The sequence below is a fragment of the Odontesthes bonariensis genome, chromosome 2, assembly GCF_027942865.1.
Source record: "Odontesthes bonariensis isolate fOdoBon6 chromosome 2, fOdoBon6.hap1, whole genome shotgun sequence".
Taxonomy (NCBI): domain Eukaryota; kingdom Metazoa; phylum Chordata; class Actinopteri; order Atheriniformes; family Atherinopsidae; genus Odontesthes; species Odontesthes bonariensis.
This window is the reverse complement of record NC_134507.1, coordinates 19,859,719-19,877,712: the sequence shown is the minus strand read 5'-3', so window position 1 is coordinate 19,877,712 and position 17,994 is coordinate 19,859,719. Positions and strand designations below refer to the sequence as shown.

At 38.2% G+C, this 17,994-nt stretch overlaps 1 protein-coding gene across 2 annotated transcripts in view; it reads right to left on the bottom strand.

Annotated features, from left to right (window-relative positions):
- Positions 1-17,994, bottom strand: part of rgs7a (regulator of G protein signaling 7a) — a 50,227-nt gene that overhangs the window by 9,357 nt on the left and 22,876 nt on the right. For both annotated transcript variants that reach the window (XM_075478484.1, XM_075478485.1), the window contains exons 3-6: positions 11,310-11,406; positions 7,648-7,698; positions 1,959-2,065; positions 288-339 (exon numbers count right to left, since the gene is read on the bottom strand). In XM_075478484.1, the coding sequence (XP_075334599.1) occupies positions 288-339; positions 1,959-2,065; positions 7,648-7,698; positions 11,310-11,406 (307 nt within the window). The remainder of the gene's footprint in view (positions 1-287; positions 340-1,958; positions 2,066-7,647; positions 7,699-11,309; positions 11,407-17,994) is intronic.

Sequence of the window (17,994 nt, the reverse complement as noted above, 5' to 3'; positions counted from 1 at the left end):
GAAGTTATTGCATATTCCTTGAACCATCATCAATTCAAACTGAGGGCCAATTATTATAGCAGATCTAAATGGGATTTGAGCATTTCCATCAACCATTCTGACATTGCAGTTGCATCACTTAGATTTTTTTTTACCTCTGCTAATTTCATCATTGATATCATGTCTATTTGTGTACAACTTATGTGTACAGTTTATGTAAAACACATATAGTCAGCATCAAAACTTCAAAATGCCCTGCACAATGCACAAAAAACAAATCTGACTAAACAACAACACAGTACTCTCACCATAGTCTGTGTTTTCAGGTTCCCAGCAGTTTGATGGCCAAAAGTATGGAGTCTGAAAGGAAAATAGCTCATTAAATATCGAAACTAAAAGAAATATTACATCCATTACAGTATACAAGAAGAAACATGAAACAAGTCAAAGTGTGCACTGCCATGGAAGGTGGGCTACAGTCACAGCGTCGCATCCGCCACAATGAAACCAATAAAACACTTTGTTGTATAAAGGGCTTGGCATTGTGTCTAAAAGACATAAGCTCTTTGCAGAAAGTGCTTGGTGCAGACAAAATTGTCAAGAAACAGCCATTGATTGGTCAGTTCTGTTCAGCATACTTGGAGAACTCACTGGGGGAAATAAATCATTAAAACTGGCAGTCTCTTTATTGACATCCAGCATTATGTGCTTTTATTTTCATCTTCATTTATGAACCAGTAATAATTATGAAGTACAGCAACTCCTCATAAACCTCTTTTTCAAGTAAAGGAATGGAGCACCAGACATTTTTCTTATGATGAAAATACAGACTAAATGAGACTACTGAGACTAAATGTAAATTTCTCTCTTGAGAAATACGTAAATCAAACATTTATTTATCATCTGCAACCCTGTCACCATGTTTCATGACTTTGGACACTGAATTGAATTCCTTTGTTCATACATAAGTAAAATTTCCACTTCTAACCGTGTAATAGCATAATATAGAATGCATCCAATAAAAATATATAACATGGTGATCTATTGTACTTTGTCAACTGACCAGCTATATAAAACTTTATGCAGTTCCATGACTTAAGTTGTTTTTATGCAAAAAGAAAAAAAAAGTGCATTTGAAGATTCAGATTCAGATGCAGAAATAGATTAATTAACTTTTTGAATATACAAATAAGCATTGCAGCAAAACAAAGTATAAATGACAGTTAACACAACAATCAAGAAGCCCAAATTTACCACATTAAAAACTGATCAGAGAATTAGAGAAAAGGAAATCGGATTTATTTGGAGATCGAAGCAAAAACTGCTAAATTCAAAAAAGTAACATTGGACAAAGTAACATGGACATTGTAAGTTCAGAGCCAAAGAACCTGCAGAAGTGAAAATGGTCGGGTTATAAATGACAGGCAAAAAAGCACATCCGCTCACTCAAGGACAGCATCACAGCTACAGCTTCTCTGCTATTGCTACAGTTCCTCCCTACACTGCTCATGAAAAACAGCCCTATGATGCCTGAAGCAGTCCAAGAGGCATTTATCATCTCACGCCAGAAAATTATAGCCCTCCATTTATACTCATTTTCTTCCTGAGGTCACCAAATCACCAAATTCTTCCAACAACGCCAGAACTACCTTCCTGGTTCCTGAAATATTTAATACAGCTGCAGCTATTTATAGTACCAAAAATGAAATAAAGACTATATGGTTCAAACTTTGAGAAGTTGTCTGTTTTGTTTTATACCGAATTATGCTGCTTATTTATTATTTCCACTTCATCATATGAGGCTTGATTTGTTCTAAAAATGTGAATATGCAAGCTCTAAAGAATGTGTGAGGTATGCACATTCTTACTGCTAATGCTTCCTTACAGACCAGCACAAAAATCAAAGTCTTTAAAAAACGGTTTCCATTTTCTTTGTCTTTTTTTCAAAAGAAAATCCTGCAATGCATTAATATTCTTACCTGAAACCTATAGAAAGTGCCATCATCTTTGAGAGTGAGGACATGGTCTGAGATGGGGAAGAAGTAACCATGAGCAGCCATCAGTGTTCCTAAGTGAAGAGCCTCCACTGGGACGAAACACAGACAAAAAGTCAATTTACAACTTGTTGTACTTGTGTTCACCTGTGTTTCTCCCAGTTCTGCTACATATAAACACACATTTAGAGCCGCCATATCATTCCTATTGGGGTATTCTCTTTTCTTCTATTTGTACATGTAAACAGCCTGTAAAGTTACAAATACTCACACCAAAGTCCACAACAAAAGGTAGTTATTTCTTGCTGTTGAACATCTAGACACACCTGGTTTGTTGTCCATTTCCGTAACTATACAGGCACTAAATTATAACTTTGAATGTTTTCGGATTTTTTCGAACAAGATCTCGTTGGCACCAGTTCATATGGTGCTAAGATAAAAATCTGTTTTGTAGTCTTTTTCCTCCTTTCTAATCACAGATCTCTGGCCAATATGATTTTTTTGTTTGTTTAATTTCGTCCCACTCGCTAATGAATTTTATACACCATTCATTCCGAGGTTCAAAATAATTCTTGACTAAATAATCACAGTGAACACGGGGACCTGAATTTGGAGCTGCTGCTTTACAAGACTCTGACACTGCTTTGACAGATGGATAGGCAGATCTCCGTTCCAACAGAACAGCACAGCAGGAGTTCCTGCTGATTAGCCCACCTTCAGCAGGAGAGGCGGAACTCATCAGTCAAATCACCTGGTGTTGTGCCTAGTTGGAGTGAAAACCTGCTTCCCCCTGGTGCTCCACAGCACATGGTTGACTATTCCTGATTTAAAACCATGAGATAATGAAAACATGTCATCATCATCAACTATGTGTCTCATCTGCCACCAGCTATTCCCTGCTGTTCTGAACCTGTAAGTCTTACGTGGTGTTGACATCTATCACTCATGTTTCCTTTAATGTGTTGACAGTTCTCTGGTAATACTAACACATTTTTCTCATTAGGAGCAGCACTGGAAACAGTTTATTTACATACTGTTTCATACAGCAGAGTCATTTTCTGTTTCTACCACTTAAACCTTCTTAACAGGCAGCTAAGCTAATAGAGGCAGAGGTTGAAACGCTTCAACCAGTCTAAGAAGGCAGAGCTTAGAATGCAATAACAGAGGCTTACTGAGTGCTTGCATAAAACATGTGCATCTCAGCTATCTCACCCTCTGACACATGCACACATCCATACACACCAGGAGTATATGTGAGAGAGATAAATATAGACTGGATTTACCTTTACCACTGAGGTGACTGTTACAGCTTTGAGAGGTCAGGGTGTTATGTGTATGCGTGTGTGCATATGTGTATACTTACCTCCATACATAGCTCCATTTATCAATAAATAATGACTCATTCATCATCCAAATCTATTTTCTCACAAACCTAGCTCTTACTCTTCTATCTCTGCTATTGCTTCGAGCAATATTGTCTGTTCTATACAGTATATGAACTGTATTATACCATTTTGTGTTATCGAGTTAAAAGGAGAAATCGTTATTTTCTCACAGAGAGGTATAGGGACAGACTATGCATTGCACATCTTCTGAAAGTACAAACTAGATCAACTGCAGATATTTCTATGAAAAAAAATCATCTTGTTTTATTTACTTCTTACTTGTTGACATCTTCTGTGCTTCAGCCACAGAACTGATAGGTTTAGTTATTTTAGGTAGATGCCACACAATAGTGGGCACAGACAATTTGTTTAAGAGCAACAAGTGTTTATTTAATATCCACTACAAAGAATTATTTTCATGGGTGTAAAGACGAGTACAGTGTGATAAGTAAATGAATAAATCTAAAAATACAAAATCATACCAATGTGATGGAGGGTCTTTTTCATGGTAAATCAAATCGAATCTAATATCCTAAAAGTTTTAGTATAGGAGAGACAGGTATGGTTGAAATCTACAGAGATTGCTATAAATGGATTGGGGTGTTGCTTTTGTAGCTTGGCAACAACTTAGATAGAGGACACACATAATTGGCAGGTAACTCAGGGGAACTCTCGCAAATGGCAAAGAATACACATATTCCCGCTGCACCACCACCAGGGATCTAAGCTCAGCCATCCCATCCGCCAGTGATCTCACATCTCTCATGACGATCAAGGAAAGAAATTGTCCAAACCCACTCCTCCTCTTTTTTCTTTTCTTTTATCATTTTTCTCCATCCTCAGCATCTTTAACTCATTTGGATTTGGAGTGTTATTCCAGGCATTACTCGGGCTTTGGAAAGTTCAGTCAGCTGCTCCCACATGCAAACAACTTTTCTGTTGCCATGGTTATGCATCATAACAGATGTAAAAAAGAATTACCAGCAGAAATCCTACCAGCAGCACAGCATCCAACCAATCACATATGTCCGGAGTTATATCAGCAGGCTGCCACTTGTGTGGCACCATTCTAGAAAGAATACAGAAAGAATTGACCAAGATTCGTTTGTGTTTAGTAATAAGAGCTAAAAATATCAGTTCCTGTTTGCAAGGGAGCTCAGGTTCATTTTATCATAACATATCATAAGCTTTATTGCTGACTAAACCTTGGACTAGAATTAGTCAAGTTGTCGAGAAAGTCCATCTTCAAAATCCAGAGGGAAAATACTGTTCAATTTCATCATATTACCAGCTATGTGACAAAAACCAAACAGTTTGGAGACCTGCCAGGAGGAGAGTGGGAGTTTTTCTCAAGCTCGGCTTTATCTGAAGACTAGAGAAAAGATTCTGTACTTGTGGTTATGTTTAGATTATTTCTGTTTGAATTACATTTTATGTTAAAAGAATGGCTTTCCCAAACCAGCCAAGAGATGCAACCTGTTTGGTGTGTTCTGGGTGTGCCCTGAGGCCTCTACCCAGTGCGATACCCAAAACACCTACCCTGAGAGGTGTCCAGAAGGGTTCCTAACCAAATATATTCAAACCACCTGGATAGGCTTATTTCAATGCAAAGGAGTTGTGACACTACTCTGAGCCCGTCACAGATGACTGAGCTCCTCACCTTATCCTCAAGGGTGAGGAAAGCCACCCCTCAGAGGAAGCTCCTCACCACCTCTTGTATTCATGAACTCATTCTTTCAGTCACTTCCCACAGTAGGTGACAGTTGGAATGTAGATCAACTGATATATTGACAGCTCTTCACAACAACAGACCAGCACATGTGTCTGCATCACCATGGAACCTGCCCAGTCTACATGTCAATCTTCACTCTGTTGTACCCCTGAGAAACAAGACCCTGAGATACTTAAACTCTTCCATTTGAGTTGGAATTTTTTTTTCTTGTCTTCCTTTTTTCTTAGTTTGCTTTAAGTACATTCTATCAACAAACCTTTGGAGGACTTGTACTGGAGCCTTTAAGTGAAGTGAATAGATATTTTACACCACTACTTTTGTAAAAAAGGAAATAATGAATTCATTCAAACACTGTGTACAACTGTTTGATAAAAGAGACTATCACAATTTCATAAGGAAGAAGGTTGCAAGTTTTTATACATACAGTATGACAGCTTTGCAGTTTACATAGGAGTGATCTCAGGAGAAGGAAAACATTATCTATAGTGCCCCACTGCAGGAGAGTGTTGACTCTAATGAGGGGGGAGGTTCAAAAAGAGGTTGACAGTGAAAATGAGGATGATCATAGAATCGTATGAATCCTCCAAAGGCTGTTCTGATGAGCCACATGTCCTCCCTCAGATAACATTTAACTGTTTCCTGTTCTTTCAAATGTAAAATCTGACTCTAACAGGTATACAGCCACTAGAAGCCAGACTAGTCATTTTTGTTTAATCGGTTTTGTTTTTGATGTTCTGCTGCTGAATTTCCCTCCTGTGTTTAAGTAGTGTTGTTTAGTCATTTTAAATGTTGTGATTATTTCTATTTGACAGCCAAGCAACATTATATTGACATTTGCATGAATTATGCACCATGGTGAGTCATACCAAATCTTCTATGAAAATATCCCAAAAGACATCTAAAACTTTTCAGAAGAACTTTAGGCACATGAATGTCTGCCAGAAAATCTGATGCAGAAATGAATTAAACTAGGATTGGACACCACAGAGATTTTCAAATAGGATGATGAGTTCAACTGAGCTGTGCAAGTGTATAAACTTTGGCATTCATTTAGCGAGAAACTCTTGATCTCCAATCAACTTTGATATGCGCCCATCTACCTTTACATTATAAACTAGCTGCTATTCTGCTGTTTTGATTATCACACTACTTCTCTTTCTTTGCTCATTGCTAAAGTCACTTAGTTCTGCACAAAAAAGTGTTCACCACCGGACGGTAACTCATGGCATGTTTTGCATCTGTGCTGCAATCAGTACCCTGATTTAAAAGTAACAATCTTCATGAACAGAGAGGATGTGTAATTGGCACATACTTTCAATCTCTTTTACAAACAGGTGTTGACAATTTTGATCATATATTATATCACATAATAATCAATAATCTTGTAAAAGGCAATTTTCCTCACTGCTGGTGGACTCTTTTAATGTGCATTTGCTCTATAACTTGATTTATATTAATGTTATTGCAAGACTTTACCAAACAACACAAATTGGACTTGAAGTCTAGCAAACAAGAAAGAGCTGATTTAGCTGGCTTTTCTTTAAATCATAAATGGTTTATTTTTGTTTGTTTTGACACACAGGTATATATAGTCAATAGCAATTCTATCTCTTGGGCAAATCAAATGTTTAAGACTGTTTTTCCTGTGGAAAACACAACCATAGTAAAGAGATCAGTCAAGAGATATAAAATATTATATAAGAGTTTCCTTGCACCTTTGATTTTTTTCTGAATCACTTGAGCAGAATTATTCTATAAAAATGATGCTAGTTTTATGATATAAAAATATAAAACTGACACAAATATAAATTAGACAACACAAAGGAATTGTGAGTTGATGAATCACAAATATGAATTGATTCCACAATGCTGATGTTAGCCAGATTTATTTCACAGAATATTTCATTGAAGCCAGCCCTAAGCTGTATATTTATCACTTTTCACCCTTCTCCCAATTTTGAGTCACTTTACTGTATTTGCAACGAGAAGGTCAAGTAATGATTTGACAAGTTCTTGTAGATAGTCTAGACCTATGCTGTCACACTGGAGTGAGATCATGGTGATTAAAGAGGAAAACGAAGAGGAGAGAGAGTAGCACCAGTTTGTTCTACAGCTCAAGGACACCGTGGCACATTTGTTGTACAAAGACCCAAAGTTGTTCATTTGGTGCAGGCTACTGAAAACATCCACGTTCCAGAATCTGATCAGCACTGTCTTATATGTACCCATTGGAAATCACCAGCAAGCTTGATCAACTGTAAATATAAATATATATTGTCTGAGTCTATAGTTGTTTCTATTTAGGCAAGCTAACACCATAAAATGTGTGAAAATATTTTTGGTAATTAGCAGCTTTTAAGTACAATTTTTATTACCAGTTGTGGCAAATGTGTGCCAGTTGTTTTACTAAGCTGTTTGCTGCATCTACTGCTGTCAGTCTATCAGCCAATACTGTTATCAAAGAAGCTATATCAGTGGCCAAACTACAAACAATTAACCTCCTGTTTTTTTCTTAAAATCTAAGTCAATATTTAGCATTTCAGTATTTTGAGTTTACCTGGATCTTCGATAACCAGATTCTTGATCATCCACTGTACGATATCAGAACCTGAAACAAGAAAAAAGCACATATGTATGACTCCTTGGCATATCTTTAGCGCGAATAGAGTGCTGAAACACCTTTTTGCATTTATATGCGAATAAAAGGGAAACAATGACACTCTTAACCCTACGCAACTCGGCTCATTTACACAGTGCATATAATTCCTCTCACCTTGCACCATCTTGGTGGGTAATAGGCCATCCACAACTATATATTCTTTTTTGACAAACTCTCCAAGCCAGCTCTCTTTGGCTGAAGTCAATTAATATGAATGGCCAGAAGTATAATGGCATGATGAGACATGCTTTATCTGCTGTATAGCCCAATTTGCCTAATTCAAAGCACTTAATAAATCAGTTCATCACATTTTATCTTGCGTACCATCAAAAACAAACTAGAATGTGGACCCAGGAGAAGAGAAGAAATAAGTGGATGCATCTGAATGTTTAAGTAAAGTCTACCGATGACTTACCTATCAGTTTTGCGAATATGAACATGAAACTTTTTTATATGAGGGATGTCATCTTTTTATCTCCTCCATCTGAGAATGCAACTGAATCATTTTCACATCTCAGAAAAACATAACAGCATCCTCTTTCCCCCCTGGACATTTTCACACCCCAGTGCAACATGTGACTTTGGCACTTTGGCTATATATTTTCCAAGCTATTATTACGGCCTGTCATACTGACAGGTGAGGGTGTGTTGAGGAGACGAAAGCCACAGAAGGCAGAAAAAAGGTGCGAAATGGAGACATTTGGGAATTCATGCAGTGAGACAGTCAAGCCCTGTGGCTGTCTCTATGTCCATCAAGCTGCCTCTCTGTCTGTATTTTGTGTTTTCATTTATCTTTCACTGCATACACCTACTTTTCAGTGCCTGCATAACTAGATGAGATTTTCTATAGATTAACATAAATAGTATGGCCTTATTGTCAAAGTTGACCCTCTTCTAAGAGAGAGCTCAAATAAGATGATCCAGTTATTCTCTCACAAGGCTGTTCTTTGGATTGATTACTACCACCTACATACATTTGAATGTGCACTTGTGTGTGAGTGTTTGCAATGCTATGTAGACCGTGCAGACCGAAGTGCAGACCTAGCAGTCCCCTGCTTCCGAGCAGTAAACACCGTAACAGGCGCGGCTGTCGGCAGGTGGCAGCACGCAGTGATACGAAGGAAGAGAAAATAGCACCAAGCGATTGTGAGGTCTGACTTTTCCCTGGAGAACGATTTGTGATGCAAATGTATTACTCTTTTGAGTAATATATATTGATATTGACAATAAAATATATTGTTTTGAGAAGCAAAACGCTTTATTTTTGTAGCCCCAGCCAACTAGCCGGACTACTTTTGTCAACACCAAAACGAGGCTGGAACTCGGCTCACAGTACGCAGCAGGGGGTAAGAAAATATTCATAAATGATATTACTTGTATGGGATGTCATACAGCTTCATGTCAAAAGAAGCAAACTATCCCTTTAAACTACAATAGAAGTGGATTCATTTAGTGGATATATTTAGAGAAATTTTAGTGTCCCATCAAAAATACCAAGTAGGACATGAGTCTGCTGTCTTTATTTTTTGGGTGGCTGTTCTAGCCATTTATCCAGGCGAAATGAGTATCAGTAGGAATGTGGGTCCCATGGTTGTTGTTTTCTTTTTCACTGCCCCGTTCTTCTTTGTTATAACTGCACTCAAGCATTGAGGCTCTATCTACGTGAGGTTAAGGTCTGCAGGCGGCAAGGAGGGCTCGACCAGTCCAGCACGCTGCCACAAGCCGTGCATTCTTAAGATTGCTGTAAGTGATAGAAAGTGAATACATTACCACTGTGATTCTTGTACTTACAAGCTACCTTGTATAATTTAGCACGCTCTTTCTGAGAATTCCTGTTGGGTTCAAACTTGAGTGGCTGAATCACCCCTATGTTCATATCATTGCATAATGAGTATTGCAGAATGGAACAGTCATGGTGGGGCATCATCTACCGATAGGCAGAGATGTGGGCCGAGTCGAATCAGTAGAGTCATACTCAAGCTGAGGACAAATATTCTGTGCAGAAAAATAGTTTAATCAATATAATGTATGCATAAGTAAAGGCAAATTAAAGATTTATTGAAATATAAATGTGTGAAACCAAACAGCATATCAGCACAAACACCTCAGACCAGAGGGATGTTTATTTGGACTTGTTTTGTAGATACATGACCTGGACACCTTGCTATCATTACGGTGACCATGACCTGCTCTGCATACCAAAGTATTCTAGAGTCAAATGTGAGGCCATCTGTTTGACAGCTAAAATTGGCCGAAATTTGATCAAGCAACAAAACAATGATCCCAAGCACAGCAGCAAATCTACAACAGAAAAAGGAAAGAATCAAGGTGTTATAATGGCCCAGTCAAAGTCCAGAACTCAATCTGATGTAAATGTTACGGTGGGACCTTACACACACCTCAATTAACTTAAGCTACGTTGTTAAGATGACTGGGCCACAATTCATCCACAATGATGTGATGGACTAATAACCTCAGACAAAAAGAAGTTACTTCAAACTGTTGCTGCTGAAGACGGTTCTACATCTACTGAATAAACTAAGTACAGCCCTACATGGGCTCGCACAAAGCTTTTGCTTTTTTTTTGGCCTAGTTTTGGTTAAATAAATAATAATGCAGTGTAATATGTCATATGATGTTGTTGCTGAAGTTAATTTTAAGACCTGATGAGGACCAGATGACTTCTTGTTATTTCATGATACATGAAACCCTAAAACTGAAAGAGTGTGTACTTTCTTTTTAGCATGACTGTATGTTCAGATGTAAGCAATATGATTATTTGATTGCTGGGTTGCATTGAAACTGCATTGGAACAGAGCAGAGATTAGTTTGACCTGATCCAGATGGCCAGAGGTTAAATTTATCAGTACAGTCAACCCTGGGGTAGATTTGGCATCACAAAGACAACAAAAAGTGAACCATGCATCAGTTCCCCTTTTTGTGCCCAAAGCATTTGTCATTTCTAATGTTTCATTCATTAGTTAGTTCTATAAATCAATCTTTCTGTGTCCATACACATGTCCTTTATATTCCATCAGTACCCCAACTACGTATTGAGCTGCAGGTGTAAAACAGATTTGGCAAAAATAAAATGATATAAAGTATTATTAGGATTTTATGAGGGTAGTGTTAAGAATTAGTGATCTCAAGTGGCAAAGTTGAAGACTGCAACTAAGTGATTACAACTCATCTATTTTCCTTCCTAGAGAGTATGAGTAATTATCGTAAAGTCACTTTCAAATCATACTTTTAATACTTTAAGAAAAATGTAAATTTTAGTAAGTTGTTGGCTAAAATATTACTAAAATGTCTGGCCACTATTGTCGCGGAAATACAGTATGTGAGAAGAGCCAGATACTCTCGCTAAGGTGGGTGTTTTGAATTTAATTTTTCAACTTTTACATAGATATTGGGAAAATATTGTTAACATTATTTCATTTGGACATTTACTACTCATGTGGGGAAAGTCAGATAGAACAAAAGAGAGTATATTTGTGGGATCGACATGGACGGGAAAATGAATGGAAGAGCAGAGAAGAGAATAGAGATAAAAGCCTTACCTGAAAAAACACTGGGGATCTTGGATAGAAAACTTTTCACTGTTCGTATGGGGATTCCATTTTTCTCATCCTGCATGCGGGCTATTACTTCCTCCATCTGCACAGCACAGTGAGAATGGAAAAGAAGATGATGGAGGAGGGAGAGATAGCAAAAAGAGAGATTGAGAAGGTTCCATAACTTTTCTCATAAGTGGAGGCTGTGTGAAAGCAAAGACAGATAGAGATGAACAGATACAAAAAAGTTCCTGTGCAGTTGAGCTGTCTTCAGGGGACAGAGAGCAAAGCGACGAAGTTGGTGACTAACAATCAGTGCTGTCAGATTTCTGCCTCCCTCTATGACAAATCGCACTGATTTGTGTCATTAGTCGCATAAACCCAGCAGTGAGATGCTAAGAAGCAATAAAGTTTCCTGTTATTATCCTGTCCTTAAACAGCCACACATACAAAGTTTACAGAACGGAGACTAATCATTTTAGGTACATAAGTTTTGTGTTCAGCTGTTGACAAATTTCGATCAAAAGTTGCACTAAGGAATGACATGAGTAGGCGAACAGTCATACACTGGCACCCACCCAAACACACAGACGTTTGCGCACATGGCTGCGACAGAAATGTACTGGGAGTTATCTCAAAGGCCTGGCATGGCAACACATGGCAACCTTGTTTCCGGAAACATGCAAAAGGGAGCAATGTGGAGAGTTAAGCATAGCCGTCATACACATGAAGCGGACCAAACACCAAGCTGTCTGCTCTAACTCCTCCCTCAGAGTAAAAATATGCACATGGAAAACATGTGCACAAAGGGTACCGGCCTGGTTACATACTGAATTTGATTTTATATTGATATTGAGTTGTGTTAGTGTTTAAAAATACTTCCTTTTAATCAAATTGCACCGAATATATAACTGTAAATTAATTCATGGTGTCTGGATTTTATGACTGTGACTATGAACAGAAAAAGTGTTATATTGTCTCACAGGTCAGACTGCAGCAATCATTCCCCTCCGTTTTGTTTATTTTCACATCTTTTATATTGTTTGACACACACAAGCCTTATCAGAGCAGCTCATCTGGGAATGCAATTTGAATGGGGCCAGTTCCATTTCATACAAATGAGGGTTTTGTGTGGGTGAAAATGAATTTCTTGGCCACGCTGGTGAGAAAGAGCACTTTTGGTTAAAAAGAAAAAAGGCTGGGATTGATATGTAAATTTGTAACCACTCAGGTTTGGCAATTCATGAGCTAGTACTGTAGCTTCATGCTATAATGACAGCTTGTAGCTAGTCAAAAATCCCTGAAGCTGACGACCATCCCAGTCAGTGATTGGAGCTTAATTGACAATGATAGAGCACAGGCATATACTGTAACTAAAAGAGCTGCTGGGGAGATGCCAGCAAGAACATGAGAAGGAGAGATGAAAGGAAAAGAAACAACTAATTATACAATATTTTTTAGATGATTTCAGTCTTTTCTATGAAGCCCTTTCTCCAACATGTGTTTTTAACTACGGTAGGTAGATTACTAAACAAGTTCAAAGATAATTCTGCATATGAACCCCATGTATCAACATTAGAGTTCTCAAAACAGTTAAAATTTCTCACACTGATCAAAAGATTTTGGCTGAAAAATCTGTCCTAATTGTCTCTGGCAATCCTTGAATTTCTGTTGCTTGTTGATAGATTTTTCAGAGACTGTCCTCCACATAAAAACAACATGGGTTATTTGTGAAAGCTGTTAGTACAACCCACAGTATCTATAATCCAAAATAAATTACATTAGGAGGCCATGTACAAAGTGCATGTAAGATCTTTAGTCCTACTGGTCAACAAAACAAGCTAGAAAACATAACTTTCTTCCATGTTGTGGCGGTGAAATAGTGAAGAGTAACCCCAAAGTGTGACCCCACGGTAAAATGTAATTCCTATAAACAACAGTTCTTAACATTAGCCTCTAAAAACTTAAAACAAAGAAGAATGGATCAAAAATTAAGTTCAGGGTTTATCGAGCTTATATGAAACAAAGGAATTACATCATGTTGGCGCGCCGATCAACCACTGTCGTGGCATTTCAGTGTTTCTTTCTGTGGTTCAAATGCAGGCAGAGAAAAAGTGCAAGCACTTTAAAGCGATACTCCGGAGTAGATTCAACCTGGGGTCATTTGAACTGTGATATCCAGCCAAGTAGCCCACCCGAAGTTTTTTCGATATTGGCTGAACATCAGCTGAGTTACTGAGTTATCCCGAATAGCTTCGTACAAGGGTTAATGGATCCTGGCAGTATCTCCAAAATTACCACACTAAAATCACATGCCATGACACCAAACTTCTACAGTAGTACAAATATGGTCTGTACTCACAAAACGATGCATTTGGAAGTTTGAAAATAGTCCAGGAGTTTATTATTATCAACACAAGCCTGATAGCTTTTCTGCTGCTAAAGCTGCGTCAACGTCACTTCTGGGTGTCACGCCCAGAGACTCTTGTTTTTAGTTTTCATGTTTAGGTTATGCTTTTGTTTTCAGTCCATCTTTAGTTTTTGTCATGCCTTAGTTTCCCTGCACTCTGTTTATTAGTTCACTCACTTCACCTGTGTGTTTTCCCTCAGCTGCACTCACTCCCCAATCACTCTCACTCCCTATTTAGTTTCCGGTCTCCCCTGTCTGTTTGTTGGTTCCTCGTTTGATGTCAAGTTGTATACCCATGCCAGGATTCCGGCTTCCCATGATTTCCACGTTTTTGTCAAAGCTAAGTTTTTATTCCATGCCATGTTCTTTTTTTGTTTTGTTTATAGCAACGTTTTTAGAATCCGGCTTTGCCGCGGCTTTAGTTTAAACTTTGTTTGTTTTTGTTGTTATTAAATCAACCTTTTTTTGAAAGTCCGCATCCGTGTCCTCCCTCCACACCACAACCTGACACTGGGAGCTGGGAGCTTCAAAGTAAGATGAGGGTTGATCTACTACTGTAGACAACAAAGCAAGGCTGCTCAATTTCTCCATTGATAAAATAATTTCACAACTCTACAACATAAAAAACATGTAGAATATAGCATATACTTTGTTGTCTACAGTAGTAGATCAACCCTCATCTTACTTTGAAGCTCCCAGAAGTGACGTCGACGCAGCTTTAGCAGCAGAAAAGCTATCAGGCTTGTGTTGATAATAATAAACTCCTGGACTATTTTCAAACTTCCAAATGCATCGTTTTGTGAGTACAGACCATATTTGTACTACTGTAGAAGTTTGGTGTCATGGCATGTGATTTTAGTGTGGTAATTTTGGAGATACTGCCAGGATGCATTAACCCTTGTACGACGCTATTCGGGATAACTCAGTAACTCAGCTGATGTTCAGCCAATATCGAAAAAACTTCGGGTGGGCTACTTGGCTGGATGTCACGGTTCAAATGACCCCAGGTTGAATCTACTCCGGAGTATCACTTTAAGGTTGTCCTTTGGGGAGTCCCTATTACCTTCAGCAATACCTTTATCACCATTTGGTCTGATTACAGCTAAAATTAAAAAAAAAACAATGGGCTCAACCTCTAAATGTGGTCTTAATTGCTGCTCGATCAAAACAAAGTGACCGAAAAAAGACCTCTTACATTGAAGCGTTGGCTCTCTGTTGTCGCTGATTTAGAAATGCTCAGCTTTTATCTGAAAAATCTCACAGTAAAGACATTTAGTCATTTAGCATGGAGGATTGTTGAGTTTTCTTTTTCCAATATGCAACTACAAGATAATCTGGGAAATGTAGGACATATCTGACTGAATCAATGGTTTAGGCAAGAAGAGGGAAAAGACTGAAGGTGAATATCAAAGACCGAAACACAATAGCCTACCGTTAATCTACAAAAAAATGTTGAATTGAACAGTTTAAATTTCAACAGTGAGAAAGGATGACATTCAAAGATAAATACAAGAGCTTAATGAAATGATGTCAACTCAAAAACCCAACCAGAAAATAATTCCTATGATCTTGTATATAATGTTGCAAAGCAGCATCACCTAAAATCATTCCATATAAAACAAAACTTTCAATGCAACCTCCTTTCATGTTGCATGCCATCCTATCTTTCGCTGTTTTTTAAACATCTCTCTAAATCAAACCTATTTGTGTTCAACTCAGCCATTTTGAACAAATGTTCATAACACTAACCATCTCTCTGTATGTGACTCTATCTCACTATCTTGCTCAGAGAGTAAGCTGGCACTGTGAGACAGAGCAAACAAGGACAACAGCAACAATAATCAATACTTTACACACTCTCTCCTATCTCTGCAAAACCTCACTGCCTACACATGGTAAAATGCCACCAGCGTGAATATGCAGAATCTGAAGCTCTTCATGCTCTCTGGCTCTATGTAGAGGAAAGGAAGATAGAAGAGTCATTTCCCACAAGACAAGATAGAGAGCAAGAGTCTCTCTCCATCTTTCTGTTTCTCCATCCCCCACCCGTCCACCCACCCAGCGCTGTCTGACTGCATCTCCGCAGTCTCTCAACAGATAAGAGTGAGTGTTTTGGCTGCACAGTGTGAATCACTGAATAATGATGGCACAGGACTCAGTACATATGAAGTGACTAACAAAAGCTCCAAATATAAGCACATACTGAGCTTCGGCACACAGCTTCAAACACTTCAAAGACCATCTTTGAGGGCACGGGTGGTGCAATCAGAATGTTCTGAAGCACCATTTGGAGCATAAAAAAACATTTCAAACTGGGTTTGTAAATCAATGCTGCCCTCTTAGATTTCTTTTTAGCCACTGTTAAGTACACTGAGTCCACTTATTTGAGGGACCGATTCTAAAAACGTGAGTCAATGAAAGGATAAAAGGGAATTTGAAGGGTGCTATAGTGGGTACATCAGCAAGGTGGAACATTCAGTAGATCTTTAGATAATCCATTTGGAGGTGATAATTATCTTTTCTTGCAAGAAAGAAACAAAGCTTATTTGATGAGGGTGGTGAAAGGTAGGAAATCAGGGTCACACTTAAATTAAGCGCTGACCATTGTGGTTTTATCAGATTTGATTACAGAGTAAAACAGAAAAAAAAGGAAAAAAGAAAGTAACATGATAATTTGGGCTGTGCTGATTATACAGACAGAGGGATGATGGATAACTCTTTGGGCTCAGTAGAGGCAGCTGACAAGATTGCCTGAGGAAACATGGCTTAAAATTGCTGTGAACTGCTACGACCTTGACATTTGAAGTGAGCTCTACATGCCAGCCAAGAGCAGTCATTTGCTGATTGTGCTGCACAACCTACAGGTTTTAACCACTGGTTTCAGTCCTTAATTTATGATTGCGATTCGTCTCCAGTGTTGACCTAGATTTAAGTGATGGAGAGAAACTCTCAGTGCTCGATTAACTCAAACTTGATTTTTAGAAGGTGTTACTCAGAACATCATCACCTGCCATGGTATAAGTGTACGTATGTCTAACCATTCCATCTATTAACAAAATGTATATACATGTGCTGCTCATAGACAGTGGAGATGACAATGCATTTTTTTTTAAAGAAATCTGTATATAGTCTTTCTTAGCTCAGTTTATCTTATGAAGCTTGTCTTGTCAGTCAACTGGAAACTCGTTTAGAGCTCATTCTTGTTTGTCAGTCTATGTAGATGTAAAAGCCTCACTGATTGTTATAGAGAGGAAATTAAAAGCTCTCCTGTTCTTCCCACCTCACTTTTCTCTGATGGCTGAATGTAACTGCATCAGATGGAAAATGGTACTACCTTGAGAGTGTTATCTGGGCATATGTGTGTCTACATGGAGAGAATATACTCCTTCCAACTCAGGAAGGAAGGTATATAGAATATACTCACACACACACACATCATGTGTGTCACACAATCACACAGATAACACAAAAACTCAGTCACACTGCAAGGGCATATTTAATCAAAGGATTCAGACACACATACACACACACACACACGTGCATACATATAAGTATATGGTACCATAAGATGGAGATTGTTATGTTTTGAAATGCACAGCATCAAAATAGGTGAGCAACCCAGATAAAGTCTGGCTGCCTGAGGCAGGGTGAGAGCAGTCTGAATAGAACCTGTGGCTATACAGCATGACAGCACGAGCAGATAAAACAGTCTTTGCAGCTGGTTGATCTCATTTCCTTCTAAGCTGCGGTGCTTGGTTCCATGACTGAAGCTGAACCAGTGATGGAGGCTGAGAAATAAAATTTATCTTTCTTTCCCTTCAAAAGCTAACAGTGGTTTACAAAAAAGTCCCAACTTGCAACTTCAGGTACAAGGTCAATAACTGCTAAAAAAAAAAAAGAGAGCATGATGATTATATTATATTATCAAGAAACAAATTCAACCAATTCAAATTGTTTTTCAGTTTGATAGGATCAGTATTATGACAAAAAAAAAAGAATCTGGTGTTGTCTACATCACAGCTGTGTAAAATCACAGGCTGTGTTACGGCACACAGGAATCACTCATCCCTTCTGAAAAGGCTGGTGTATTTGCATATTGCACCAGCCATTTTGCATCTTATTGCAAAAAAAAAAAATCGTTCTTTATGCCATTCTGAGGGGAATATGGCTACAATACAGGAAAAGCCTGTTGTTAACAATTCCTGCACAGCTTTTTTATGGTTACAGCTAGCAGCAATTGTACGAAGTGGCAATAAACATCACAGTTTGACTAACTGGCTA